Raw genomic sequence first — 26,876 nt, 5'->3', positions numbered from 1 at the left:
ATGCTATTTTAAAAGGTGCTCCTGCTTTTCAAATTCTACTACATTTGTGCTGCTCATATGATCTAAATTCAGAGACCTACACAAATAAAATGACTGTTGCTTAAAGGCAGAAGTTACTTTAAATTACACAAATAAAGGCTTTGGAGGCTTATTTACAATGAACATCGGGTTCTAAGGTGTAAGCAGAAATCTGCAAACATAGAAGCCAAATAGACAGGTAATGTATACAAGGAGCAGCTAATGAGATAAACATAATTTACTTGTGAACTGTTTAAGGACAAAAATATCACAAACTACATTTCCTCCTTACTATTTATTGCAAACTTGTTGCTACAAGGTAAAAGGTAACTAGCACTGCAATTTAGCAATGGTCTAATAAGACAAAAACTTGTTCTTGACAGATAAATATTGGTGAAACATATTTCCGAGTTTTGCCCTCGAGTATGAAACTTATACCATGAAGCATCAGAGTAATTCACTAACATAGTTTTAATTTTCTTCAGTTCTGTAATACCATGCTTCATAAAAACCATTTCATTCTCATTGTGGTGTAGTCTTCAGTCCAAAGACAGGTTTGGCGCAGCACTCCACAGTAGTCTGTTCATTTCTGCATAATTAATGGAACCTACATCCATTATACTGCATTCAAACCTTGTCTCACTTTACAGTTCTACACTCATACTCACACTCATTCACTCCCTTGAATAAACCTATCATTTTTGTCTGTACTTTTTTATCATTCATATTTTATTTTCATTAGGCACTACACTCCAGACCAACACTTTCAGAAGAGGCTTCCTAATACTCAAATTTAACATATTTATCTCACTCAGGAATTTTATTCTGCCTATCTGCAGGCTGAATTTTGTGTCCTCTATACTTCTGACATCATCAGTTATTTTGATGCTCAGATGAGAAAACTTGTCTTCTAATTCTACTACTACTACTAGTATTAGTAGTAGTATTAGAAGACAAGTTTTCTCATCTCACTACTACTAGTAGTAGTAGTGGTGGTAGTAGTAGTAGTAGTAGTAGTAGTAGTAGTAGTAGCAGCAGCAGCAGCAGCAGTAGTAGTAGTAAGATACTTGCAAATTAAAAGGTCACAATGACAGCTAAAAGGGATGCTCTGGTACATAGTGGTAATCTGCCCAAACATAAAGGGTGAACAAGAAGTCCAGTGACAAACTTTCAGAGGTTGTTTAGGGATTTCCTCTGAGTATTTCGGTATAAGGGTCCCATGGTTTCCGGCAGATTGTTACAGGTTCATTGCATTTAGTTTGTTTTCTTGCCCCAATTGCCTTTTATCTGAACTGTACGGAAAACAGTGCACAACAGTGCAAATGTCAACAGTATAAGCATGCGTCTTTGGTTTGGAAAGACTCTCTTTCCTTCTCCTCCTGTCTGGTAAGGCTCCCATGACCATGGGTTCTGGGCAACACTTCCGAACTCTCCGTTTCCTAAACACTGCACGTCCTTTTCTTTTGCTTCCTCTTCCTTTCCTTTCAACACATCCGCCCAAAAGAAGCCACTGGCTCTGAAAGCTTGCAAATTTCAATACCTTTACGTGTATGCTCTGCTCCTGTTTCTTAGCGAGTATATTTTTTACTTATTCAATTACATTATACATATTTTAGCAGTAATTCACCTTTGATATAATTACCAGGTGTACCGGTATGAAATGAGCGTTAAGATACAAATGTGTCAATAAGGAACATTTGTTGTGAACGAGCCTTAATTTTGTTTTGTTTGGTTGGTATGACATCTGTCAAAGATATTTAGTATACATCAAGTCATGGAACAAACAACATCATATGTTTTCATCATGTTAGCAATGTCAAATTTTGTACCAGAAAGTGATGATTTGTGGAAAACATTAATTTTTTGTTTTCATTCGAAAAAAAGTGCTGCAGAGTCGCATCGAATGCTTGTCACGGCATATGGTGATCATGCTCTATCAGAAGCAACATGCAAAAGATGGTTTCAACGGTTCAGAAACAATGATTTTGATGTAAGAAATGAAGAACGTGGAAGACCACCAAAACATTTCGAAGATGCCGAATTGCAAGCAATACTGGATGAAGATGATACTTTGAGTCAGAAGCAAATGGCATCAATGCTAAATGTTGCACATCAAACAATTTCTGGCCGTTTGGAAGCTATGGGAAAGATCCAAAAGTGTGGATAATGGGTGGCACATGAACTGAATGAAAGACAGATGGATAACCAAAAAGCCATTTGTCAAATTTTGCTTCAAAGACATGAAAGAAAATCAATTTTGCATCAAATTGTTATTGGCGATGAAAGATGGATTTATTTTAAGAATCCTAAACGGGAAAAATCATGGGTTAATCCGGGACAACTATCAACATCGACTGCAAAACCAGATCGATTCGGCAAGAAGACAATGCTCTGTGTTTGGTGGGATCAGAAAGGTATGGTGTATCATAAGCTTCTAAAACCCAGTGAAACTGTGAATACTAATTGTTACAGACAACAAATGATCAATTTGAACCATGCATTGATCGAAAAAAGACCAGAATGGGCCAGAAGACATGGCAAAGTAAGTTTTTTACACGACAATGCACCTGCACACAAAGCAAAACTGGTTCAGGATACAATCAAAACACTTGGCTGGGAGCTGCTACTCCACCCGCCGTATTCACCAGACTTGGCCCCTTTCGACTACCATTTGTTTTCATCAATGGGACACGCATTGGCTGAGGAACACTTTGATTCCTAGGAAGAAGTCGAAAATTGGGTGCCTGAATTGTTTGCTTCAAAAGACGAACATTTCTATTGGTGTGGTGTCCACAAATTGCCAGAAAGGTGGTCAAAATGTATAGAAAGCAATGGTCAGTACTTTGAATAAAATGTTTTTACTTTTCAATTCAAAATTAGTGTTTTATTTTCACAAAAAACACTCATTTCATACTGGTACACCTGGTACATTATTTTGCAGAAAACTAGCTCATCAAATCCCCTATGTTTTAAGGGTGATGGTGATCTCATCCAGTCCACCCAGACCTTTAAAACTGTGTTGGTTTGATGTTGGGACCCATAACCGTACCAATGAGGAGCTATGGTAAGACACATCTACCTAAACAGAGCCTTACTTGTATGGGAAAGCCTGATACTTGAAGTGGTGCTGCAGGTGCACCAGAGGTTGCCCATTATCGTCATCCCATCAGTGTCCAACTCGTGTGCAATTAGTCCATTCCTTATGATCCACATGATTAAGCCAAGTCCCTGTTTCCATACACACACTGTTCTACTATCACACCCAGCGGTGATTGCTGAAACATTTCCAGAGCTTACAGAACTACAGGACTGGCAATGCTGACTTAACCTCAGCTTGGGGTCTCAAGGTTGACATGTCTGTACCCAGCCATTACTGGCTGAGTACCCTGGGCACTGAGGGGTTGTGATTTACAGCTATTTTACTCCGAGTTTATTTCTTTCATGGCAGTAATATACGACATTTTGCTCGGTAGCTCCTGTATAGTTTTCCATTAATATACTGCCACCTCTCTTCAGGCTTTCTTATAAAAGAATAAAAAGTAGCTATAGCATATTCAAACTCCCCTAACGACACAGATAAAAACAAATACTAACCACCCTGGAGAATAGACGAAGTGTCTCGAGGTCTTCCAGGATGTTACTGGCTTTTGTGGTAATGAGTAGCATGTAGAGCTTTTCCAAGGGTTGGTACACATATCGTACTGACTCAGTTTCAACAAAAGTGTGCTGCTTGCCTGTTGACATCAACTTCGGAAATGCTGATAATAGGCCTTCAATACGTGCTTTAGTCATTTCCACAAACTGCCGGGATACCAGAGCTGAAAAATGGAAACATCAGAATATGTGTTAGTATGCAAGAAGTACCTACGGAAATTCTAGTTTTATTAGAGCATCAGTGATATACATGAATTAGCTGCACATCACAACAACATCTTACAGTGTCATACATCACAGGCCAATAATTACAAGAATGTAAGTGCACCTATTCTGTTACACCTTTATATGCATTTTGTAATATATATATATATATATATATATATATATATATATATATATATATATATATATATATATATATATATATTATAAGAAGCATGTTTATGTTTTTTAGTGTTTTATTTAAAGAAACTATCATATAAATACATCAAAAAATTTAAAAGATAGGATTAAATTCTGAAGACGAATGGTGTGTGTGTGTGTGTGAGAGAGAGAGAGAGAGAGAGAGAGAGAGAGAGAGAGAGAGAGAGAGATTGTTTATTCGCATCTCTACCAATCCACATCAGCAAAACAATGGGCAAAAGACATATACACCAGTACACCCTCTTTTCTGGCAATAGCTTGTGTGCAACGCAAACTAAATACAATGATACACCAGTTGCCACTGACATTAGACAAGGCTTAAAACTGCAGATGAGACAAGAATGTTGAAGATCTGCAGAAGAAGGAGTAAACTGAATAAGAGCGAAAGGAAAGGAAAGGAAAGGAAAGGAAAGGAAAAAGAAGATAGTGACAGTAGGTTGCATACATCACACATTTCAGAAGAGCTGGATATCATATGATAAGAACAAGGGCTAAGGAAAGATTCATGAGATAATAAGGATTGTTCTGTGCTGCCAAGAGAACATCTGGGCCAGCATGGGATGCCTCGTCTGTTGGGGCTGTGACCAATCATCTCGAAAGATCCAGACAAGTGCAGAGTCCTTGGGCACTCCAATATCAGGCAGTAAATGGTGCCCCACTGAAATGGCAGTCAGGTTGGAAAAGAAGGCCAGTGTACACTTGGAAGGTTTGCTGGTTGGGTTTCATTGGAGATGTGGAACTGATTGTGATCCTCTGATTTGAGCTGAGTGGAGAGCTTAAAACAGAGATTTAAAGATCTAGGATGCAGATACATCAATTCCACCTTTAGTTGGATAACTGTAGGACACCCTCCCATACAACGTCAGGCATACACTACACACAGAAAGCAACTACAAGATAGCAGGATACATGTGGTGTGTACATGGTTTTTTATGTAGATTAACCCTTGACCTTTGTGCAGGGACAATTAATTATTTACTGAGTTGTAAAATAAGTTAACGACAGGAGTGTCCATAAATAGAACCCAAAAATAGGCCTGTTTATAAACAGCAATAATGCCAGCATTGTATTAGAAAAGGAAAGCTGTCTATAACCTGATATTAACAGCAATGAAAATTTAAATCCAGGCTGAAATGTATATTGTGGAGACTGGCCAGACAGCAGTGAAAGAGGCATGTTTATAGCCAAAAACAATACAATAATATCTAATGAAGTTAGAACAGATCCTGAACGTGATATAATTAGATGAATATAAATGTTAAAGGTGATCGTACACGATAACCAGACGTTCTAAGAAACTGCCTGCCTGAAGAGTAGTGGCAGAATGTTTCTGAGCAAGCTTGGAGAAGTTGTCATTTTATAGTATTGGGGTAAGATTTCAACTAACCAGCTACTGACTGGGAGATTCAATTCATAAGATAGATTCTAGATACATGGATTCGTATGGTATTGGTCTAATTGCTCTATCCAAAAATTTCCTGCAGCAGTTAGATCTTACAGCTCCTGGTAACAAAAAGGCTCAAATTTTTAGATTCAGTAAACACAGAGCAGGAAATCAGTAATCTTAAGGCAGATATAAAATGTGCAACACAATTAAAGGATCACTTTTCAAAACCCCATAATTATCTCCCACTGCAACACATAAGTTTGAAATTAGGCTCAAAGGTCCATACAACATACTTCTGTAATGCTGCGAAAGGGTAATGCCCTGCAACATCATCCTCGGACTTGGTCATGGTTCAAACAGCATGGTGTTGATGCATGCGAAGAAAATGCCACAGCTCAGGATGTCACATTGGAAACCAAATTTCACCACATTTCTGTACAACACCACCATGGATGTGTCACATGGGAAGGTCGTTGCACCCCGTCTTAACCACATTTCACCCCTTCTTTTGAAGCCTCCCTGATGGAGGTCAAAACCAAGATGTGCAGTGCTGAAATAACACAGTTTTCTTATGGGCGTCCAAGTAAAACACGTCAGACACTCCACTACTCAGAACTGATATGAAAAGGCCTTAGGGGGAGACATAGAGGGCATCAATGATACCATCCCTTTCCTTGGGGTGTTGATTCCCACATATTTTTTGGTCGAAAATGAGAGTTTTCAGTGTGATGAACAACAGGACTATGTTCTTGGCAACATTTGACACTGAGACACCCACCACATGATTCAATCCTTTTCTAAGGATATTGTGTGTTAGTAATCTCACTGCATGTGATTGCACCCCTCTGGAGTGCAATACAATCACAATACTTGCTCTTGCATGTACAGGGTGAAACAATTACAGCTATTCAAAACCATTTGACAAAATTTGAACACAGTCTGAAGCAACAAGGGATGCTAATGCTTTTTCAGCCCTCCTGTGGCGTGATCACGAAAGGGTGCAACACTGACACAACTGAATAAAATCGCAAGGACACCCTATAAGAATCAGAGATGTGTGTCCTAGGCACCTGCAGGTGTGATACACAGCTGCTCTTCCATCTGCTAGTAGGCCATCTGGAATCAGAGAAGTGTCAAATCGGTTGTTCATCTGCAAGTGCCTATGACTTCGTCACACGTCATCTCTGTACAAGCACATTTTTAAAGAGCTCAACAAATTTGAGCAGGTGGCACCAAGGGTCCCTCTTCCATTTTATTCACGCATGTGTAAATGTTACATCCCTCTGTAATCAGGCAACAGGAGGGCACGAAACAAGTGGGCTAAAAAAGCGTAAGCATAGTTTGCTGCTTTAGATTGCATTTCAGATTTTGTTGAATGGTTTTGAATAGTCCCTAGAGGTTCCACCCTGTGAACCAGAGCAAAACTTGTGGCCACACTGCACTCCAAATGGGCATGATCACATTCAAAGGAGTTGCTGCCTGACGATGTACTTGGAGAAGGGTTGAGTCATCGGGCAGGTGTCAACAGCATCAAACGTTGTCAAGAATGTCATCCTGTTGTTCACCGCAGTGCATACTGTCGTTTTTGATTGAAAATGTTTGGAATTGGTGCCCCAAGGAAAAAGTTGGTACAAATGATGCCCTTTATGCCACTTCCTATGGTTTTTTTGTGTTTATTCTGAACGGTAGTATGTTTGACACCTTTTACTTGATCACCCATATGAAAACTGTGCAAATCCAACACTGGGAATCTCAGTTCTGACCTCCATTGCAAAGGCATCAAAAGAAGGAGTGATATGTGGGGAACAAGGGGTGTGACAATCTTTTCTTTGTTCGACACATCTATGATGGTATTGTACAGAATTATGGTGAAATTTGGTGCCAATGTGACATCATTAACCCACCATACACATCACATGTACTTCTGAGCTGTGATCATTTTCGCATGTGTCAGTACTGTACTGTTTGAAGCATCGCCAAGCCCAAGTGGTATCATAGGGCACCACACTTTTGTACCATTACGTAGGAATGTAGAACCAAATTTCACTGATGTGTCACACTGGCAAACAATTATGGGATTTCAAAAAAGTGATCCTTCAACTGCGTTGCACAGTGTAGCATCACTGTGTGTGTCAGTAGTAATGTTGAGAAAGATGGGAAGATATTTCATCTTAGAAAATGAAACAAACAGTTTTCAGTCAACATCAAACATTAATCTCTGACAATAAAAATGTTGATTACATCTGTGTAAAATTCAAGACAATATGGCTCAGAGGAGGTATGTGCCGAGCAACATTGTGAGGGATGGGAAAGATGCACAATGGTTAAACAGCCGCATTTAGAAAGTTGCTCCAAGAGCAAAAATAACTTCACCACCAATTTAAACATAGCCAAAGCCTTTTTGACAAAGAATATGAAGTAAAAATGATAATGTACAGTAATGTATGAAGTGTTCAATGAATTCAATGAATTCTAAAATAAAATTCCTTTCAATCTCACAAAAAACTTCTATGAAGTTGTGTTCTTCTGTTAAGTTAGGAAATTGAGCAAATCTATTTATCCCATCACTAAGTTATCACACTGGCATAGGAAAAGAGAATGACACAGACAAGGCAGAAATACTTAATTCTATTTTCCAAAATTATTTACCTGAGAAAAACTACATTACAATTTCTTCTTTTAATTGTCTATTGTGATAAGTGACTGCGAGACAGAAAATCAATTAAAATTGCTCAATAGAGAGAAGACGACTGGGCTTTATGGTTAACTATATCATTCTCATAGCATGTGCGAGAGCACCTGCTTCTCTTGTATCAACAGTCTTTCATGGGTCACTGGAGGAATGCAGTGTTCCATCCAAATGACTCGAAAAGCGTGCAGGCCATTCCAGCTTCCAAAACGGTGGACGAACAGACACACATTATGGCACTAACAGACAAAATAATAATAATAATAATAATAATAATAATTGCAATACCAAGAAAGAGTTGTGCAACATCAATGACTGGTGATAGGCGTGTTTCTAACTCCGAAAGGTGATGTCTATTAAAATTTCGCACCATTTGCATATGATTGTGCTAGTAGTGCCATTACGAGGATGCAAATCAGGGTTTGCTAGAAATACACACTGTAATGGTTGTAAGCATTAGTTACCTTTGATGTTGGACATGGTGAGTTGCTGTTAGTCAAGAATGCCTTTAAGGTGACAAAGACACTATTACCAACATCTCATTTGAGTTTGAACAAGGTCATGTAATAGAGCTATGAGGAGCTGGATGTTCCTTCTACAATACAGCAGAAAGACTTGCCAGGAATGTAGCCACTGCACACGATTGCTGGCAGCCTGGCAGTGGTGCTCAGGAGAATGTACGGTCATAAGACGACCAGGCTCCAGATGGCCATGTGGGACTACTGAGAGGGAAGACCACCTTGTTCAGTGAGTGGCTCTGGTGCACCGTACTGCATCTGCAGCAGAAATGTGAGAAGCAGTTGACACCACAGTGACACAACAAACTGTTCCAGATCTGTTACTTTAAGGATAGCTCTGAGCCAGATGCCCGTTTGCGGGCATTCCACTGACCCCAAAGCATCGCCATTTGCAACTACAGGGATGTAAAGTGAGAGCTCACTTGAGGAGAGAGTGGAGGTTTGTTGTGTTGTTTGATGAAAGCTGATTCTGCCTCGGTGCCAGTGATGGCCCTGTGTTGGTTAGGAGCAAGCCAGTTGTGTACCTGCAACCAACGTATCTGCGTGCTAGACACACTGGACCTACACCTGGAGTTGTGGTCTGGAATGTGATTTCGTATGACAGCAGGAAAACTCTTGAGGTTATCCCACACACCCTGATTGCAAATCTGTACATAAATCTGGCGATTCAACCTGTTGTGCTGCCATTCATAAACAGCACTCCACGAGTTATTTTCTAACAGGATAATGCTCAAACCAAGGATTGCTGTTGTAACCTAACATGCTCCACAGGGTGTCAACATGTTGCCTTGGCCTGCTTGATCACAAAATATGTCTCCAATCGACCACATATGAAACATTATCAGATGACAACTTCAGTGTCACTCACAACCAGGATTAACCGTCCCTGTGTTGATCGATCAGGTGCAACAGGCATGAACTCCATCCCACAAACATCTGGCACCTGTACAACACAGTGTGTGCACATTTGTATGCTTGTATTCAACATTCTGGCAGTTAACCCAATTATCAATGAAGCGACATTTGACATTTGCAATGGCTTACCTCACACATACATTAACCTGTGATCTTGCAATGTTAATCACTCAAATATGTTACTTAACAAATGTAATCTCAAAATTTATTTTTTGGTGTTGCGATTTTTTCTTCTGTCAGTGTATTTGCCTGTACTGCTTATGTTACTCTGTTGCCACATTTTGTAATATGTTTTATGATTTTAGTGGTAACTGAATCTTTGCTCTCCAAGAATCAACATGAATTCCACAAACAACAGTCTTGGAAGCCCTAGTTTGTTCTATTCTGCCATGAGACCCAATCGGCAATAGATGTTCTTGCAAAGGTTGATGCAATATTCTTTACCTTCCGGAAGGCATTCGACGCAGTTTTGCACTATCTCTTGACAAGGAAAAACCGAAGGACATAACATCAGACTAGCTATGTTATGATTGGATTAAAGTGTCTTTCTTAACAGAGAGGAATATTGTGATGTAAAAATATCTGTTGGTGTATGAAGGGAGTTCACAACATAATACAAATGACTTACAGGGCAACATCAGAAGTGCCTTGAGGCTGTTGACAGGTGACGCAGTTGCATACAAAGAAGTTTCAACACTGGAAAAGTTTAGAAATATGCAGGCAGACTTACAGACGACTGACAATTGGTGCAGTGGCTGACAGATGACTCTCAATATACACAAATATAACATACAGTGCATAAATAGGTAGAGACACCAATTTTTGTTTAATTACTAAATTGTCAAACATCAATGGAAAGAGTCACATCCATTCAATATCTGAAAGTACATATATAGAGCACTTTAAAGTGGAAGAACTATATCTAACAAGTGATTTAGACAGGAATATAATTTAGTTTAACGCCGACAACAAATTAAATATCGTAACTTTGCGAAGTCGCGCTTAGGCTTAAATTTTGTAAACGTGTTTGTTTCTTGTTTCACGGTAATTTAACTAGTTTCTCGGTAACAAATAAGTAAACTACCGTAAATAGCATACAACTTCATTGTTTTAATACAGATTTCATAAAAACAGCGTAACTTTATGCCAGAAACTTGCTTATATACATTTGTTTATAGGCCTAATTCTCGTAACGTTTTTGGAGAATAAAACTTAAAGTATCTCGTTTAATTGTCCTTTTTTTCATTCCATCGAGTGAAATATATAATAAATAGCTTATACCTTCATTGTTTTAATACAGATCTCAGAAAAACAGCGGAATTTTAAATCAGAAACTTGCTTATATACATTTGTGAATAGGCTTAATTCTTGTAACGTCTTTTTTTGATTTTCGGTAATTTAATTGATTTATTCTAGCTAAAGTATTATTTTTGCCATGAGTGAGAAGTGCCTGACTTGCCGTAGAATTGTTAGTTCCGGGGTTTGGTGTGATGGATGCAGTAGTTTTTTTCACTGGGGGGACTGCAGTGGCGTGGATGTCGGGAAAGTGGATCAGGCTCATCAGTGGTTTTGCAGGATTTGCAGCAGAGATAGGAAGATAGTGGAACAGGAGGGGAAAATTGCTGCCCTTCAGGCTGAGCTAGATCAGGCTAGGGAAGATCTGGACAGGTTAAGGAGGGAGAAGGGCAAAGAGAGGTGGGAAGTGGCAACAGGTAACAGAAGGAACAGGCCTAGAACTAAGTCTGACAGTTTTGTGGTGAATGTAAAAAATAAGTTTGACCTGTTGCTTCAGTTAGAAACTGATGAGCCTCAAGCAGAGGTAGGTGTAGACAGGACACAACAAACTTTCAATAGGAAATTGAAAAAGAATGTAGGAAAGTCATCAAAAAGGAAGAAAGTTTTGTTGTTAGGCAGTTCTCATGCCAGAGGTGTAGGCCAACTTCTGCAGGAGGAATTAGGGCCAGAATACCAGGTCACAAATTTTTTCAAACCAAGTGCTAGTCTTGATCAGGTGACAAGAGGATTTAGGTTCACTCTGTAAAGGATTTACCAGGGAAGACACCGTGGTTATTGTGGGAGGGCCAGGGAACAGCATCAACAGAGATCCTGGGTACAGTATAGAGTGTGACCTGGTAAAGATTGCATCGGCATCGAGACACACCAATGTTGATTTTGTATCTGTCCTGAGATGCCATGACCGGCCTCATTTGAACTCTTCTGTTGGGAGAGTTAATTTGGAGTTGGAACGGCTGCTTGGGTCGGGTGCGGGGGGCTCATATTGGTGTGGTTCCTGTTGATTATCTCAGTAGGTGGGACTATACCAGGCACGGCCTACATCTCAACAGGAAAGGGAAGGGGAAACTGGCTGGGGTAATAGCCGGAAATTTAAGGGGGGGAGGCACTGCCATGAATGGTAAAATACCAGTGGTTACAGGAGTTGGAGCAGCACCTTTTTTAGGGTAGGTAAGACAGAAAGATGTCAAGTTCTACGAGAGGTCAGGATTGAAACAAATCTTCAGTTTAGGAAAGAAATTAAACAGCACAATTCTAGCACATTGGATCACCAATCACAGCTGTCAATTATAAATTTTCACCAATCACCAGAAATTTTATCTCCACCAAGTTGTATCTCAGTCCTAGGTAATTGCATTGATGAATTAAAGTCGCCCAACCCAGTTGACATAATCTGCCTCTCTGAACACCATGTGACCAGTGGTATAGGAACTAGGCCTAAGCACAATGAGAAACTCAGACAGGAGAGTACTGCAAATGTTATAATAAGGAAAGGTTCTCATAAAAGTATAATTAAAAATAATGTAAGTATATTTCATCAAAATATTGAGAGCTTCTGGTTTGTTTAGAAGATTTAGAAGCTGAGGATGACATAGATCTACTATGCCTGTCTGAGCATCACATTGTTACTGATATGGATAAGGTAAATGTAAGTGGATATAAGCTCTCTGCACATGTAATGAGAGAAAATATGGAGAAAGGAGGAGTTGCCATATATGTCAAAAGTTATCATTGTGCAAAAAGGAAAGAAACAAAAAAGTTTTGTGTAGAGAAACATATAGAAGCATGTGCCTGTGAGCTTAAATTAAATAAAGGCACATTTATAATTGTAAGTGTATATAGGTCCCCATCAGGAAATTTTCATCTATTTCTGAAAAATTTGGACTCCTTGTTGTGCTATCTGTCAGACAGGGGGAAGCAAATTATTATTTGTGGGGACTTCAATGTAGATTCTCTGAAAGAGGGTAATAGGAAAGATGACCTTGAAGTATTACTCGGTTCTTTCAATTTGACACCCGTTATTGATTTTCCTACTCGGGTGGTAAAGGATAGCAGCTCACTGATAGGTAACTTCTTTATAGACCAAGATAAGTTTAACCAGATAAATGCTCAGCCTGTTGAGAATGGTCTTTCTGATCATGGTGCACAGCTAGTTACAATATATGACATAGCTCCATTCAGCAATACTAAACAGTCCTCCAAAGTAGTACGTTCAGTCAACAATTTAACAATTGCAAATTTCAGGGAAAGCCTACAGCAGTTAGACTGGGATGAGGTGTACCGTGAACCTGATGCCAATTTAAAATATAATTTATTTCATGACTTTTTGTAAATGCAGTTGAAAACTGCTTCCCCAAGAAAATAGTTGAATATACTCGTAAGAAACCTTGTAACAAACCATGGCTTACTAAGGGTATAAAAATATCTTGTAACCGGAAAAGGGAAATGTATCTGACAGCAAGAAAGAGTAGTGACCCAGAAACTATCAAACATTATAAAAACTACTGTGTTATATTAAGAAAAGTTATTAAAAAATCCAGAAGCATGTGTATCATGTCTGAAATCAGCAACTCTGATAATAAAATTAAAACAATTTGGAAGATTATTAAAAGAGAAACAGGTCAACCAAGAGCACAGGAAGACAGTATTACCATCAAATTGAATGAAAACTTTACGAACAAAAAGTCAGAAGTTGAAAATATTTTTAATAATCATTTTCAAAATGTTGTGGATATAGTAGGATCCAGGTGTTCATTAGAAGATGCTATGCTGTTAATGGAAGAGGCCATACCTATGCAATTTGATACAATTGAAACCTCACCCACTTCTCCCTCTGAAATTAGGAAAATAATAAACTTGCTTAAAAGCAAAAACTCACATGGAATTGATGGCATTTCCAGCAAAATACTAAAAGCTTGTTCTCAACAGATAAGTAAGATTCTCAGCCACCTGTGTAATAGCTCTCTGGAACAGGGCATTTTCCCTGATAGACTGAAATAGGTTATTGTTATACCTTTGCATAAAAAGGGGGATAGATCTGATGTCAACAATTACCGTCCAATCTCCCTTCTAACAGCTTTATCCAAAATTTTTGAGAAAGTAATGTATTCAAGAGGAGCTCTCTTTTAGCATCCAGGTTCATTAGACGCTTTTGCTCGAATTGTTCAATGCTCTTATGTACAGTTGATCGCCACTCCGATCGGCGCAATGCTAGCTCCTCCCAACGGTTGCTTGGAATGCCACAGGCTGCAAGGTGGCGTTTAATGGTGTCTTTATATCGCAGGTGTTGACCACCTTTCCTCCTCTTCCCGCACGAGAGCTGTGAGTAGAATACCGCTTTAGGTAGCCTACTGTCATCCATGCGTACTATGTGACCACTCCATCTCAGTTGATGTTTCATTATTAAAGCTTCAATACCAGCCAGTTTCACGCGGCGCAAAATCTCCGTGTTTGGGACATGGTCTTCCCATTTGATGCGCAGAATTGATCTCAGACATTGAAGATGAAATTTATCTAGCTTCTTAATGTCAGCTTTGTAACAGCACCAGGTTTCCGAGGCATAGAGTAAGGTGGATAATACTACTGCTTTGTAGACTGCAATTTTTGTTTGTAGTTTGAGATCATGTGATTTCCATACTCGGTCATTAAGCTTACCGAAGGCTGAGGCTGCGCTGGCTATACGCGCTGCGATTTCCGTTGTCAGGCTGTTGTCACTTCTAATTTGGCTTCCCAGGTATTTGAAATTTGACACATTTTGCAAGGGTTTGTTATTTATCTCAATACTGGAGTCATCTGCATTAAGACCTCTAAGTGGCTGTTTGAGAACTTGAGTCTTAGTGATGCTAATGGCTAAGCCAAATCTTCTGCAGGAGGCATTTAGCAGATTTATGTAAGTCTGAAGAGTTTCGCAAGAATTAGCCATCATGCATACATCATCCGCGTAGAGAATCTCTAAGATGGATAGTTTGGTTACGCGACTTTTTGTTCTGAGGCGAGAGATGTTGAAGACACTTTTGTCTGTCCTTGTGTCGAGACTGATTTGATTACTACAGGCTTTGGTCGCGTCTCTCATAACAACTACGAAGTAAAGTGAGAAGAGTGTGGGAGCCAGAACACAGCCTTGTTTTACACCACATGTCACGGGAAACTGTTCTGAGAGCTTGTCCTCATGGCGGATTTTTGCCATCATGTTTTCATGAAACTGCTGAATCAAACTGACAATTTTGTCAGGGCACCCAGTTTTCTTTAGTATGATCCAGAGGGCTTCCCGTGGGACACAATCAAAAGCTTTTTCCAGGTCTACAAAGCACATGAACAAAGGCTGATGTTGCTCTAAGCTTTTCTCTTGCATTTGTTTGACAACAAATATGGCATCCACTGTGCCTCTGTTTGAGCGAAATCCACACTGGGTCTCCGGTAGCAGTTTTTCTGCAAAGTGTGTTAACCGGGTGTTAATTATGTGGGCATGGACTTTTCCCGCTGCTGAGAGAAGAGAAATGCCCCTGTGGGAGCTGCAGTCTGATATGTCACCCTTGCCTTTATAGGTCTTGGAAATACAAGCATCTCTCCAGTCATGTGGAATCATTTCATACTCCCAAATCCTTAAGATCAGAGCAAACAATGGTTTCTTGATGTTTGGCCCCCCATATTTATATAGCTCTGATGGCAAGTTATCTAATCCTGCTGTTTTGTCATTTTTCAGCTTAGCCAGTGCTGAAATGAATTCATGGTAGGAAGGGGCATCCACAAGTTGTTCCTCAACTGGCAGGTCTTCAAGTGCTTCTATGTATGGAATATCGGTTGTCTGATGGTCGGGATTAAGAACGTCATTAAAATGTTCTGCCCACCGAGACAGGATGTCACTCTGTTACGTCAGCCGACAACTTTTGTCTTTGTGTTATATATATATATATATATATATATATATATATATATACACACACACACACACACACACACACACACACACACACACACACACACACACACACACACACACACACACACACACTCCTGGAAATGGAAAAAAGAACACATTGACACCGGTGTGTCAGACCCACCATACTTGCTCCGGACACTGCGAGAGGGCTGTACAAGCAATGATCACACGCACGGCACAGCGGACACACCAGGAACCGCGGTGTTGGCCGTCGAATGGCGCTAGCTGCGCAGCATTTGTGCACCGCCGCCGTCAGTGTCAGCCAGTTTGCCGTGGCATACAGAGCTCCATCGCAGTCTTTAACACTGGTAGCATGCCGCGACAGCATGGACGTGAACCGTATGTGCAGTTGACGGACTTTGAGCGAGGGCGTATAGCGGGCATGCGGGAGGCCAGGTGGACGTACCGCCGAATTGCTCAACACGTGGGGCGTGAGGTCTCCACAGTACATCGATGTTGTCGCCAGTGGTCGGCGGAAGGTGCACGTGCCCGTCGACCTGGGACCGGACCGCAGCAACGCACTGATGCACGCCAAGACCGTAGGATCCTACGCAGTGCCGTAGGGGACCGCACCGCCACTTCCCAGCAAATTAGGGACACTGTTGCTCCTGGGGTATCGGCGAGGACCATTCGCAACCGTCTCCATGAAGCTGGGCTACGGTCCCGCACACCGTTAGGCCGTCTTCCGCTCACGCCCCAACATCGTGCAGCCCGCCTCCAGTGGTGTCGCGACAGGCGTGAATGGAGGGACGAATGGAGACGTGTCGTCTTCAGCGATGAGAGTCGCTTCTGCCTTGGTGCCAATGATGGTCGTATGCGTGTTTGGCGCCGTGCAGGTGAGCGCCACAATCAGGACTGCATACGAGCGAGGTACACAGGGCCAACACCCGGCATCATGGTGTGGGGAGCGATCTCCTACACTGGCCGTACACCACTGGTGATCGTCGAGGGGACACTGAATAGTGGACGGTACATCCAAACCGTCATCGAACCCATCGTTCTACCATTCCTAGACCGGCAAGGGAACTTGCTGTTCCAACAGGACAATGCATGTCCGCATGTATCCCGTGCCACCCAACGTGCTCTAGAAGGCTTAGGTCAACTACCCTGGCCAGCAAGATCTCCGGATCTGTCCCCCATTGAGCATGTTTGGGACTGGATGAAGCGTTGTCTCACGCGGTCTGCACGTCCAGCACGAACGCTGGTCCAACTGAGGCGCCAGGTGGAAATGGCATGGCAAGCCGTTCCACAGGACTACATCCAGCATCTCTACGATCGTCTCCATGGGAGAATAGCAGCCTGCATTGCTGCGAAAGGTGGATATACACTGTACTAGTGCCGACATTGTGCATGCTCTGTTGCCTGTGTCTATGTGCCTGTGGTTCTGTCAGTGTGATCATGTGATGTATCTGACCCCAGGAATGTGTCAATAAAGTTTCCCCTTCCTGGGACAATGAATTCACGGTGTTCTTATTTCAATTTCCAGGAGTGTGTGTGTATATATATATATATATATATATATATATATATATATATATATATATATATATATATATATATATATATAGTAAAAAATATAAAAAACACAAAAAATAAAAAAGTTGTTATATTAACTTAAGTATGTTGTTAAATTAACCTAATTATGTCATGTATTGGAAAATTTGACTCGTTCCACATCATTACGAAATATCGTATTCATGATCCATGGAACTAGTATTAATCTAATCTAATCTAATCTAATCTCATTGGAGTTTCACTCAAGGAACCCTTAGGAAGCAAAATCCATCCATGAAAGAGGTACCTTACAAAACAGTTGTCTGACAATACTTAAGTATTGCTCTTCAGTCTAGAATGCTTACAAGGTGGGATCCTAAGAAGAGCAGTGCTGATCATAGGTTCATTTAGTACACAGGACAGCATCACATAGATGCTCGTCCAATTTCAGTAGCCGATGCTACAAGATAGATGTTTTCACTGTGCATTATAGGCCCTACTACTAAAATTCTTAAAGTGTGTGTTCCTAAAAAAAAATCAGCTAACATTTTGCTCCCTCCCATATACACTGCCTGACAAAAAAAGTTAAGCTCCCAGAAAACATGGTCAGATAACAATGTATCATCATGCAAATACCCATCATTGTGCAGTATGTAAATGATTTAGAGTTGCACTTCTCTGTGACAGTTAGAACGACACTAGAATACATGAATGCATTCGACCACTAGAATATATGAATGCATCAGTGATGTTCATGTTTGGTGTTGTTAACTGGCCTGGCCGTTTATTTTACAAGGGATGTGAACTGCATCAGCTCTTGAGTTTTCACTGTGAAGGACACAGTGATGCTGCATGCTTCTGTGAGAAAGCATTATCAGCATTTGATACGTCTCCATTTGGCCAGCTGATCGACTGATGCAATGTCCAGATTTGTGGAGCATCCAAGAACAAGTATTCGACTCCCTGCTACATGCTCCATCATCCCTCACCATTGGTCAGACACTAGCAGCAACCAGTAAAGGAGTTACCACCTCATGTGTAGGCTGCTGCTGTTAACACCATAACACAAATGGCTGCATTCAGAATAGTGCCGTGGCCGGAAAACACAGACTGCTGATGAATGGCATCACTGTGTTCAGTGATGAACAGTAGTCCCACACTACACCTGATCACCATTGTTGGCGAGAGGTTCTACTCTTCCGATGAGTACGAAAAGCACACCAGAATTACTCCTGGCATCATGGTGTGGCGAGACATTGGATATGCCTTTAGGTCACAACTGATAGTGACTGTGGGAACTCTGATGGTGTAACAGTATGTCATGGCCTGCATCCTCATATGTTACCTCTCATGGGGCAGTAACGTGGTGCCGTTTTCAACAGGACAATGATTGTCCACACATTTTATGTACCTCTATGAACTGTCGGCATGATGTTTATATACTCCTGTGGCCAGTAAGATCTGCAGATCTGTTCCTGAGAGAACATGTGTGGAACCATCTTGTATGTCATCTCTATTCCACTGCCAGAATGCAGGATATGAAGGACAAGCTGTCAGGCAGCTTGCCTCAAGAGAGAATAAAATAACTATCACACTCTTGCCAGATGAATCCACACTTGCATAATGGTATGTGAACTCATGCTACCAAGCTCTACGTAAATCTGACTTAATTTTGTAATTACTGAAATAACATCACATACTCTTTCATCCGGTGAAGTTTAATTTTATTTCCTCCTGCCCGTCTGGGTGCTTCACTTCTTTTTGTTGGGCAGTGTGTATCTTACAGAAAAACCATGAAGGTAAAATTACAGAGATTTACACTTCTTGAAAGCTTACCAAAAATCTTTCTACAAACCAACCATGGTGAACAGGAAAGACGGGAGGTGACAGTAGTACATGCAGTACCCTCCACCATACACAATAAGGTAGTCTACAGAGTATAGATGTATTCACATACACATCTCATTTGTTTCCTGAATGCTCTATTATGCTTTCCTATTTTGTCTTTATTACTGATTTGGAGTACTCAATGACTTCTTAACTAATACTTAGCAGTCTCATTTCCTCGAACGCTTTCCCCACTAATTCCATCAGTTATTATATGTGCCTATCAATGTCTCCCTCTCCGCAACTCCATTCCCAGGTATACATATCACTGCATCCAGACAAACATAAAACAGGAAATACTACTTAACATTTATCAATTCTGAGAGGCAAAGTAAAAACATGTTGTTGAGTGATAAAAAAAATCTAAAATCTACATCTATACTTTGCAAGCACTGAAATGCATGACAGAGAGTGCTTCAAATTTTACCACGTATTAGGGTTTCTTTACTGTTTCATTCACCTATAGGCCCACAATGTTGGAAGAATGACAGCTTAAATGTCTCCATGTGTGCTGTGATTAGTCTAATATTGTCTTTACTGTCCCTATTGTGGCAATATAAACGCAGTTGTAGTATACTTCTACATTCCTCATTTAACACTAGTTCTTGAATCTTTCTAAATACATGCTTTTAAAGAGTAGTTGGCATCCTTCTTCAGGACTGTCAGCACCTCTATGATGTTCTCCAAAGGATAAAAAAAAACTGTAGCCATTCATGTTACCCTTCTTCAAATACATTCAATATCCACTGTTTGTCCTATTTGGTATAGGATTCACACACTTTACCAATATTCTAGAGTGGGTTGCACAAATTTTTTGCAAGCAATCTCCTGTGTCACAATGTTACACACGAGATCATCATCTTCCTTATACTGTTTGACACCAGAATGATTAGGGTTGATTGTGTTACCAAAGATTATTGTCATGTTATACATTGGTGGGAAAAAATCACAACACCAAAAAATAATTGATGTAGATAAAGAAATTTCAAGAAAATATTTGTTTATATAACATATTTAAGCGACTAACAATGAGAAATGGTGGTACATTAATAACCAGTGTACCGCCAGAATGTTGAATGCAAGCATGAAACCATTGTGTTGTGTTGTACAGGTGCCGGATGTCAGTCTATGGGATGGAGTTCCATGCCTTTTATACCTGGTCGCTCAATACAGAGAAGGTTAATATGGTTGAGGACGACATTGGAGTTGTCATCCAATGATGTCCCATATGGGTTCATTTGGAGACAGATCTGGTGATTGAGCAGGCAAAGGCAACATGTCAACACTCTGTAGAGCATGTTGTGTCACAGGTTACAACAGCAGTATGTGAGTGTTATCCTGCTGGAAAACTCCCCCTGGAATACTGTTCACGAATGGCAGCACAGAAGGTTGAATCACCTGATTTATGTACACACGAGGGTGGTTTGAAAAGTTCTTGGAATTGAATAGAAAAAAAGTACTTACATCACCGAAACTTTTTTATTTTTCAGTATAGATTAACGTACTCAGTATAGATTAACGTACTTGGTCCAACGATGTTCCAGTGCCTTGACCCCATCTCGAAAATGAGTTTCAAAAAATGGTTCAAATGGCTCTGAGCACTATGGGACTTAACATCTATGGTCATCAGTCCCCTAGAACTTCTTAAACCTAACTAACCTAAGGACATCACACAACACCCAGTCATCACGAGGCAGAGAAAATCCCTGACCCCGCCGCGAATCGAACCCGGGAACCCGGGCGTGGAAAGCGAGAACGCTACCGCACAACCACTAGCTGCAGACTGAAAATGAGTTTCCTCCATGCCTGCAAAATTATTGTCAACTCTGGCTATAAATTCTTTGTTTGAACTGAATCTTCATCCGCCAAGAAAAATTTTCAGTTTTGGAAAGAGATGGAAGTCTGACAGAGCCATATCAGGTAAATAAGATGGATGTGGCAACAATTCATACCTTAGTTCGTTAGTTCCGATATGTCCATTCTTATGCATTTTTGATCCAGCATTAAGTCACGGCAACCATCTTGCAGTTAATTTTTCACTTCTAATTCTTCAGTTAAAATGTGATATACCCTTTCAGATGACATGTGGCAAGCGTGAGTAATTTCACATACTTTCAATCAGCAATCCACCATGGCCATCTTGTGCATTTTCACAATGATTTCTGGAGTAGTGACACATCTTGGCTGACCACTGCGCAGATCATCATCTAAGCACTGCAGACCAAATTTAAATTCATTTGTCCACTTGACAACAGTTGAACATGAAGCAGAGTCCCCCAGTGTATTCTGGAAATCGGCATGAATGTCCTTTCCTTTCATACCTTTCTTTACAAAGTACTTAGTAACTGCTCGAATCTCGATTTTTCCAAATTTGCTAATCAATACGCGGGAACAACAACAGAACCATGTCACTGCCACAGCTCTCTTCCAAGAGCACTGACGTGGCATGTGTTTACAGGCAACAGTCCAATGAATATCACGTGAACAACTCGTTACGCTAGCACTGACCTCTCGTGGTCATTCCGAGAACTTTTCAAACCACCCTCATATTTGCAGTCAGGGTGTGTGGGATAACCACGAGAGTGCTCCTCCATTCATACGAAATTGCAACTCAGACCATAACTTTAGGTATACGTCCAGTGCGCCTAGCAAGCAGGCAGGTTGGTTGCAGGCCCTTAACTGGCCTCTTACTACGCAGCACACAGCCATCATTGGCACTGTGGCAGAACAGCTTTCATCAGACAACATACCTCCACCCTGTCCTCCAATCATCTCTCACTTGACACCAGTGAAGTCGCAAATGGCAGTGGTTTGGGATCAGTGGAATGCACACTGCTGGCACTCTGGCTCATAGCTGCCCCTGGAGTAACCAATTTGCAACAGTTTGTTGTGTCACTGTGGTGCCAACCACTGCTCAAATTGCTGCTACAGATGCAGTACGACGCACCAAAGCCATACACCTCTCAGTAAAGCCATGTGCCTTCTTGCGACCACACAGTCTCGTGACCACCCTGCCAGCACACACGTACAATGGTTACATTCCTGTCAATTCTTTCTGCAATATTGCAGAAGAAACATCCATCTTCTAGCAGCCCTATTACACAACCTCATTCAAACTCTGTGAGGTGTTGATAAATGTGTCTTTGTCTCCTTAAAGGCATTCTTCACTAACCTCAACTCACCATGTCCAATCTCAAAGGAAACTAACACTCATGACCGTTATAGTGTGTATTTAAAGCAAACCCATTTGCATCCTCATAGTGAAACTACTAACACCACTCTTATGCAAATGGCATGAAATTTTAACAGATATCATCTTTCTGATGTACAAACATGCCTACCAACTTTAGTTTATGTTGCACAGCTCCTTCTTGGTGCTGTGATTCTTTTTTCCATCAGTGTATAAGTATGTGGCCTTCTTTTACCTTGAATTGTGCCCTTTGCTATGTCAAGTTTCATTGAAATGTCAACAGTGACAGTGGATGAACAGCATATTACACTTGCGTCTTTGCATTCCAAAGGAAGGCAAGAATGTCAGGAAAAAGCATGAAAAAGTGTTTCCAAGCAGCAGAAGGAAAGAATACAGATGTCTGTGTATTCAAATGGATCCAATCTGGAATAAGTATGGTACTTAGCAAGCATAAAAAATTTGCAGCAACAGGCCTTTTTGTTTGGTGTAAAACAACAATGAAAACAAATCACAACACTTATTACTGGTCACAAGCATCATCTGCAACTGACTGTGATAACCAGCACCTGAGATATCTGAATGATATGAAAATTGTGAACCGAACAGGGCGTAGAACAAGGTGCATTCAGTGATTGGATTTTACTATGCCAAATGCCCTACAAACAACTTGCTGTCAATCACTTTGTTGTTCTGGGCCATGTACAAATCAATCTGAATAACGTTTGCTGCATCAAAATTATTTATTCTGTGTACAAGCCACCAAACACATTTCTTCACTAGTTATATGTACAAATGTCACCATATTGAATTTGCAACACCAAGCTGAAAATGAACAATTGTAACTACAGATTACAGAAAACAATTATTTAGCGACATTTTCATTTAGCTGTACGAGACACAAATACTTTATATCAACATATGATGATGTAAAATAAAATTCTATTGGATGTATTAATGGTATGTTCTTGCCTTGTTCCAACTTGTGATAAAGCTTAACCTTTGAACTGTAAGGGAAATGCACTTTTAACACTGAACCCAAACTGCTACACAATTTGGCATTTTTGCTTACACAAGTTATTGCCAATGGTAAAAATGACAAACCATATAAAATCCTACACGATTCAAACTGCAATCTTTTGAACTTTAAGCCTAAAACTCCTAGCAACAAGTAAACCATTAGAACCCAAACAGGAAATAAGCATATAACCAAGAAATTAAACACTACGACTCAGCTTCCAAACTTACATTCTACAAGGGCAACTTTTACACCATAATTCTTAAAAGCCGATCTAGGGATCTACGGCAGGAGCAATCAAATACAAATGTAGAAGACACTGAAGTTGACCATACTGTGCTGGTAACAAGCTCTAAAACTGGGCAGTCTAGCATTTCATGTACAAAGATCCTGCAAAATTGGCACATGACATGACTGCTTCCACAGGTGGTTTTGTCTCTAATGGAACAGGACATATTGTAACAGAGCTATAATGTAGTAGGTGCATTAGTGGGACATATTTTGCACCAATGTCTTTTACACAGATATTAACAGTACAGCAAGTCCCTTTTGCAGTAATTAACAATTGTTAGCAACATTTATTACACTCACAAGAAGTTGTGAAAACAGATGATACAATTCAACATAAATTTTGCTCCACTATTTACTCATTATAAAGTGTTCTAAGTATTGTGACAGGGTAAGTAGTGAAGAATAAGAAACAACCTGTTAGCTTTAACTAGTGGCGGAAACAACTCATCACCATAGCAGGACCTACATAAACATTATGGCAACTATGACGTCATACAACCAAGAGTATCTTCACTATCACAGTAAGGGAATATGGAGGTCATGTGGGACGACATTCTTATTATTGTCTTCAAGAATATTAAAAACTTGAAAATATCATGCCAAGCGAGAAAATATGGATTTCCAGCATAGATATAAGTACAGAATGCACACCGTATAAAAGAGAAAGAGATTATTTACATGACACATTCACTGGCTTCACCAATTGACAACCACAATGTCTCTTTCCAAACAAACCTAGACCTCAGATTGTGCTTCAGATAAGGTTGTCAGTGATGACAGTGACATCACTAGTCACATCAGAATGGTAATACTGTAATTTTCTCCCCACACTCATGGCAGTGCAGCTTAGAAAGCTTGCAATAGGAACTGTGGTAGAGACTAGGTATCACATTTTAAAATCACCATAACATTGGGTGTCGCTAGATACTTGTCATAAGCGTAATCAGAAGAATTCAAATCCAGTTTGCAAACAGATGACTAGCACATGAAAAGTAATTCTTCCAAGACACAACATTTTTGCTTTACCCTCCTGATGATATATCCCTCTTCCTCCTGTATAAGTCACATGGCACTCTTCTGATCAAACAGTTCTGTAACATCTTCTTGTTACTTATCAGACATTAGTTACCACCTATATTTTGCTTATATACATTACAGCAGTATAATACAATTAATAAAGTGTGAGACTTCATTACTACTGTACAAGTAAGGAGTATTAAATAAATCTCAAACTGAAGCAAAGTGTTGGCAATTCATTTCAAGGGCTGTATTGAAAGAGAGAGAGAGAGAGAGAGAGAGAGAGAGAGAGAGAGAGAGAGAGAGAGAGAGAGAGAGAAATTGCACAAATACTTACTCTTCCCTGCTTTTGTGCAAACTGCTGCTGCTATGAGTACCTACAAACAAAGAGTTCAACAAACATTCAAATATTCCATTGATAAATAAAAATACAGTTTAAATTTAATACACACATACAGTTTTGGTGAGGAAGGAAATAAAATTACAGTTAAGCCTACTTGTGAAAAGAAACCAAATGTCAATTTCAGAAAATTTTAATTTTCCAACATTACTCACATTAAAAAGTGATTACAGCTCAAAAATGCTATTACCATTAGTGACAGTTACATGTTTTTACAAATATACCAGTGCTCACAATATTGCATATTTTACCTTCACTAAAACACAACTTAAATCCAAAATTTTGATTGCTAACTGAAAAAACCCTTATGTACACTCTAATCAGAGTGAAGAACCTGCAGGGAATGGGGCAAGATGAGTTAACATTGTCACTGATGCAACCAATTACATTCACCTGTATGCACGCATTGCAGTCACACTCTGTAGGAGTGTCAAGCTGCACCTTGAGTTTGCTACCTTACAATGGAAAAGCTAAACATGAATAATCAGATGGCAAAATATATTTTACTACTTTTAAACTCCTCATAAAGTCAAACATTCTGTCACTAGCATTTGCAGTAAATATATGATATTTGTGTTGTGTGTGCTACCTATTGCTGAAATGGTCGCTATAAAGTTTTACTAACCATATCACTCTACACTGTTTCCCATAATTCAGTTTTATTCGTAATCCTATTGCGTGTAGTGTGTGAGGAGCAACTTTTTGGGGAGAGTTCTATCCTTCGCTATATTCAATGCAATTCTCACCTCAAGGGCATAAAAAAAATAAACATATTCGCTAATCAATTGTTACTGACAATCCTTTGCAATTCTCATCACTTCTACCACACTATTTAACACTACGAAATATGAAACAAATAGACAACACTGCGTTGACGAATTTAAGAAATTAACTTACTTAATGAACGATCTCTTACGTTGTGTACAGGCACTGTGATGTAGTATTACTGTTATATATTTTTGCAGGCTGCTGTGGTTCAGGTCACACTGAGTAAATAAACAACACAATACCACCGACAACTTGTTATTTCTTTCTGATGTACAGCTCTGCCATAAATTTCCCATGCACACAGAGTTACTTTCGTAGTAATTCATGCTGATTATAAAACTGTCTGACAAACTACGGTATAGCTATACAATACCAGTAAACACATACACACATAACCTTACTTCACAATGTACAGTTCCCCGTTTCATGAACTACGTTATTTTAATTTGTTCACAAACAGCACAAAAGTAACTTTAGTTTTTTCTAAAGTATTCTTTTAAACCGAGTTACACGGAATATTTTTTTAACAACTATACTTGTAACTTAGGTTAACCCTGCTTTTGTATCACACATCATTCCGCAGAAGAAATTGTTGTGAATTCAAAAAACCATATTTACCATTGTAAAAATTAGTATTGATGGCGTAAACAAATTTAATCACGCCTGTTTCCGACTTTCAGCAAAACACCGCCACCAACATGCCAGCTGGTGACGTGGGACTGAAGTTGTCAGCAGAGACTCGAGCGTTCAAAACAATGTGTTCTCGCTAATCTTAATTTTCAGGTAGGGCACTTGCAAAACAAAACATAATATATTTACAGCAACTACATATTTATTCTCGTTCTAGAAGTCCCAGGACAGCATGAATTGCTTCCAGTGAATAATGAGAAATCGTTACACGTTAGTTAATTGCTATCATCGTCCTTCCGTACTGTCGCTCATATTGAATACCTACAAATATCGTCTGTCTTTTAC

General features: G+C 39.9%; 1 protein-coding gene across 2 annotated transcripts in view; it reads right to left on the bottom strand.

Annotated features, from left to right (window-relative positions):
* Positions 1-26,667, bottom strand: part of LOC126236155 (coatomer subunit delta) — a 131,200-nt gene extending 104,533 nt beyond the window's left edge. The window contains exons 1-4 of one of the 2 annotated variants that reach the window (XM_049945242.1): positions 26,520-26,616; positions 25,071-25,110; positions 8,794-8,950; positions 3,613-3,836 (exon numbers count right to left, since the gene is read on the bottom strand). In XM_049945242.1, the coding sequence (XP_049801199.1) occupies positions 3,613-3,810 (198 nt within the window). In that variant the 5' untranslated portion in view covers positions 3,811-3,836; positions 8,794-8,950; positions 25,071-25,110; positions 26,520-26,616. Of the gene's footprint in view, positions 1-3,612; positions 3,837-8,793; positions 8,951-25,070; positions 25,111-26,519 lie in introns of both variants that reach the window. The other variant, XM_049945241.1, reaches the window with a different exon arrangement.
* Between the last annotated feature and the right edge of the window lie 209 nt (positions 26,668-26,876).

Source organism: Schistocerca nitens, chromosome 2 (assembly GCF_023898315.1).
Source record: "Schistocerca nitens isolate TAMUIC-IGC-003100 chromosome 2, iqSchNite1.1, whole genome shotgun sequence".
In the NCBI taxonomy this organism is placed as follows: domain Eukaryota; kingdom Metazoa; phylum Arthropoda; class Insecta; order Orthoptera; family Acrididae; genus Schistocerca; species Schistocerca nitens.
This window is presented reverse-complemented; position numbering and strand designations above follow the sequence as displayed.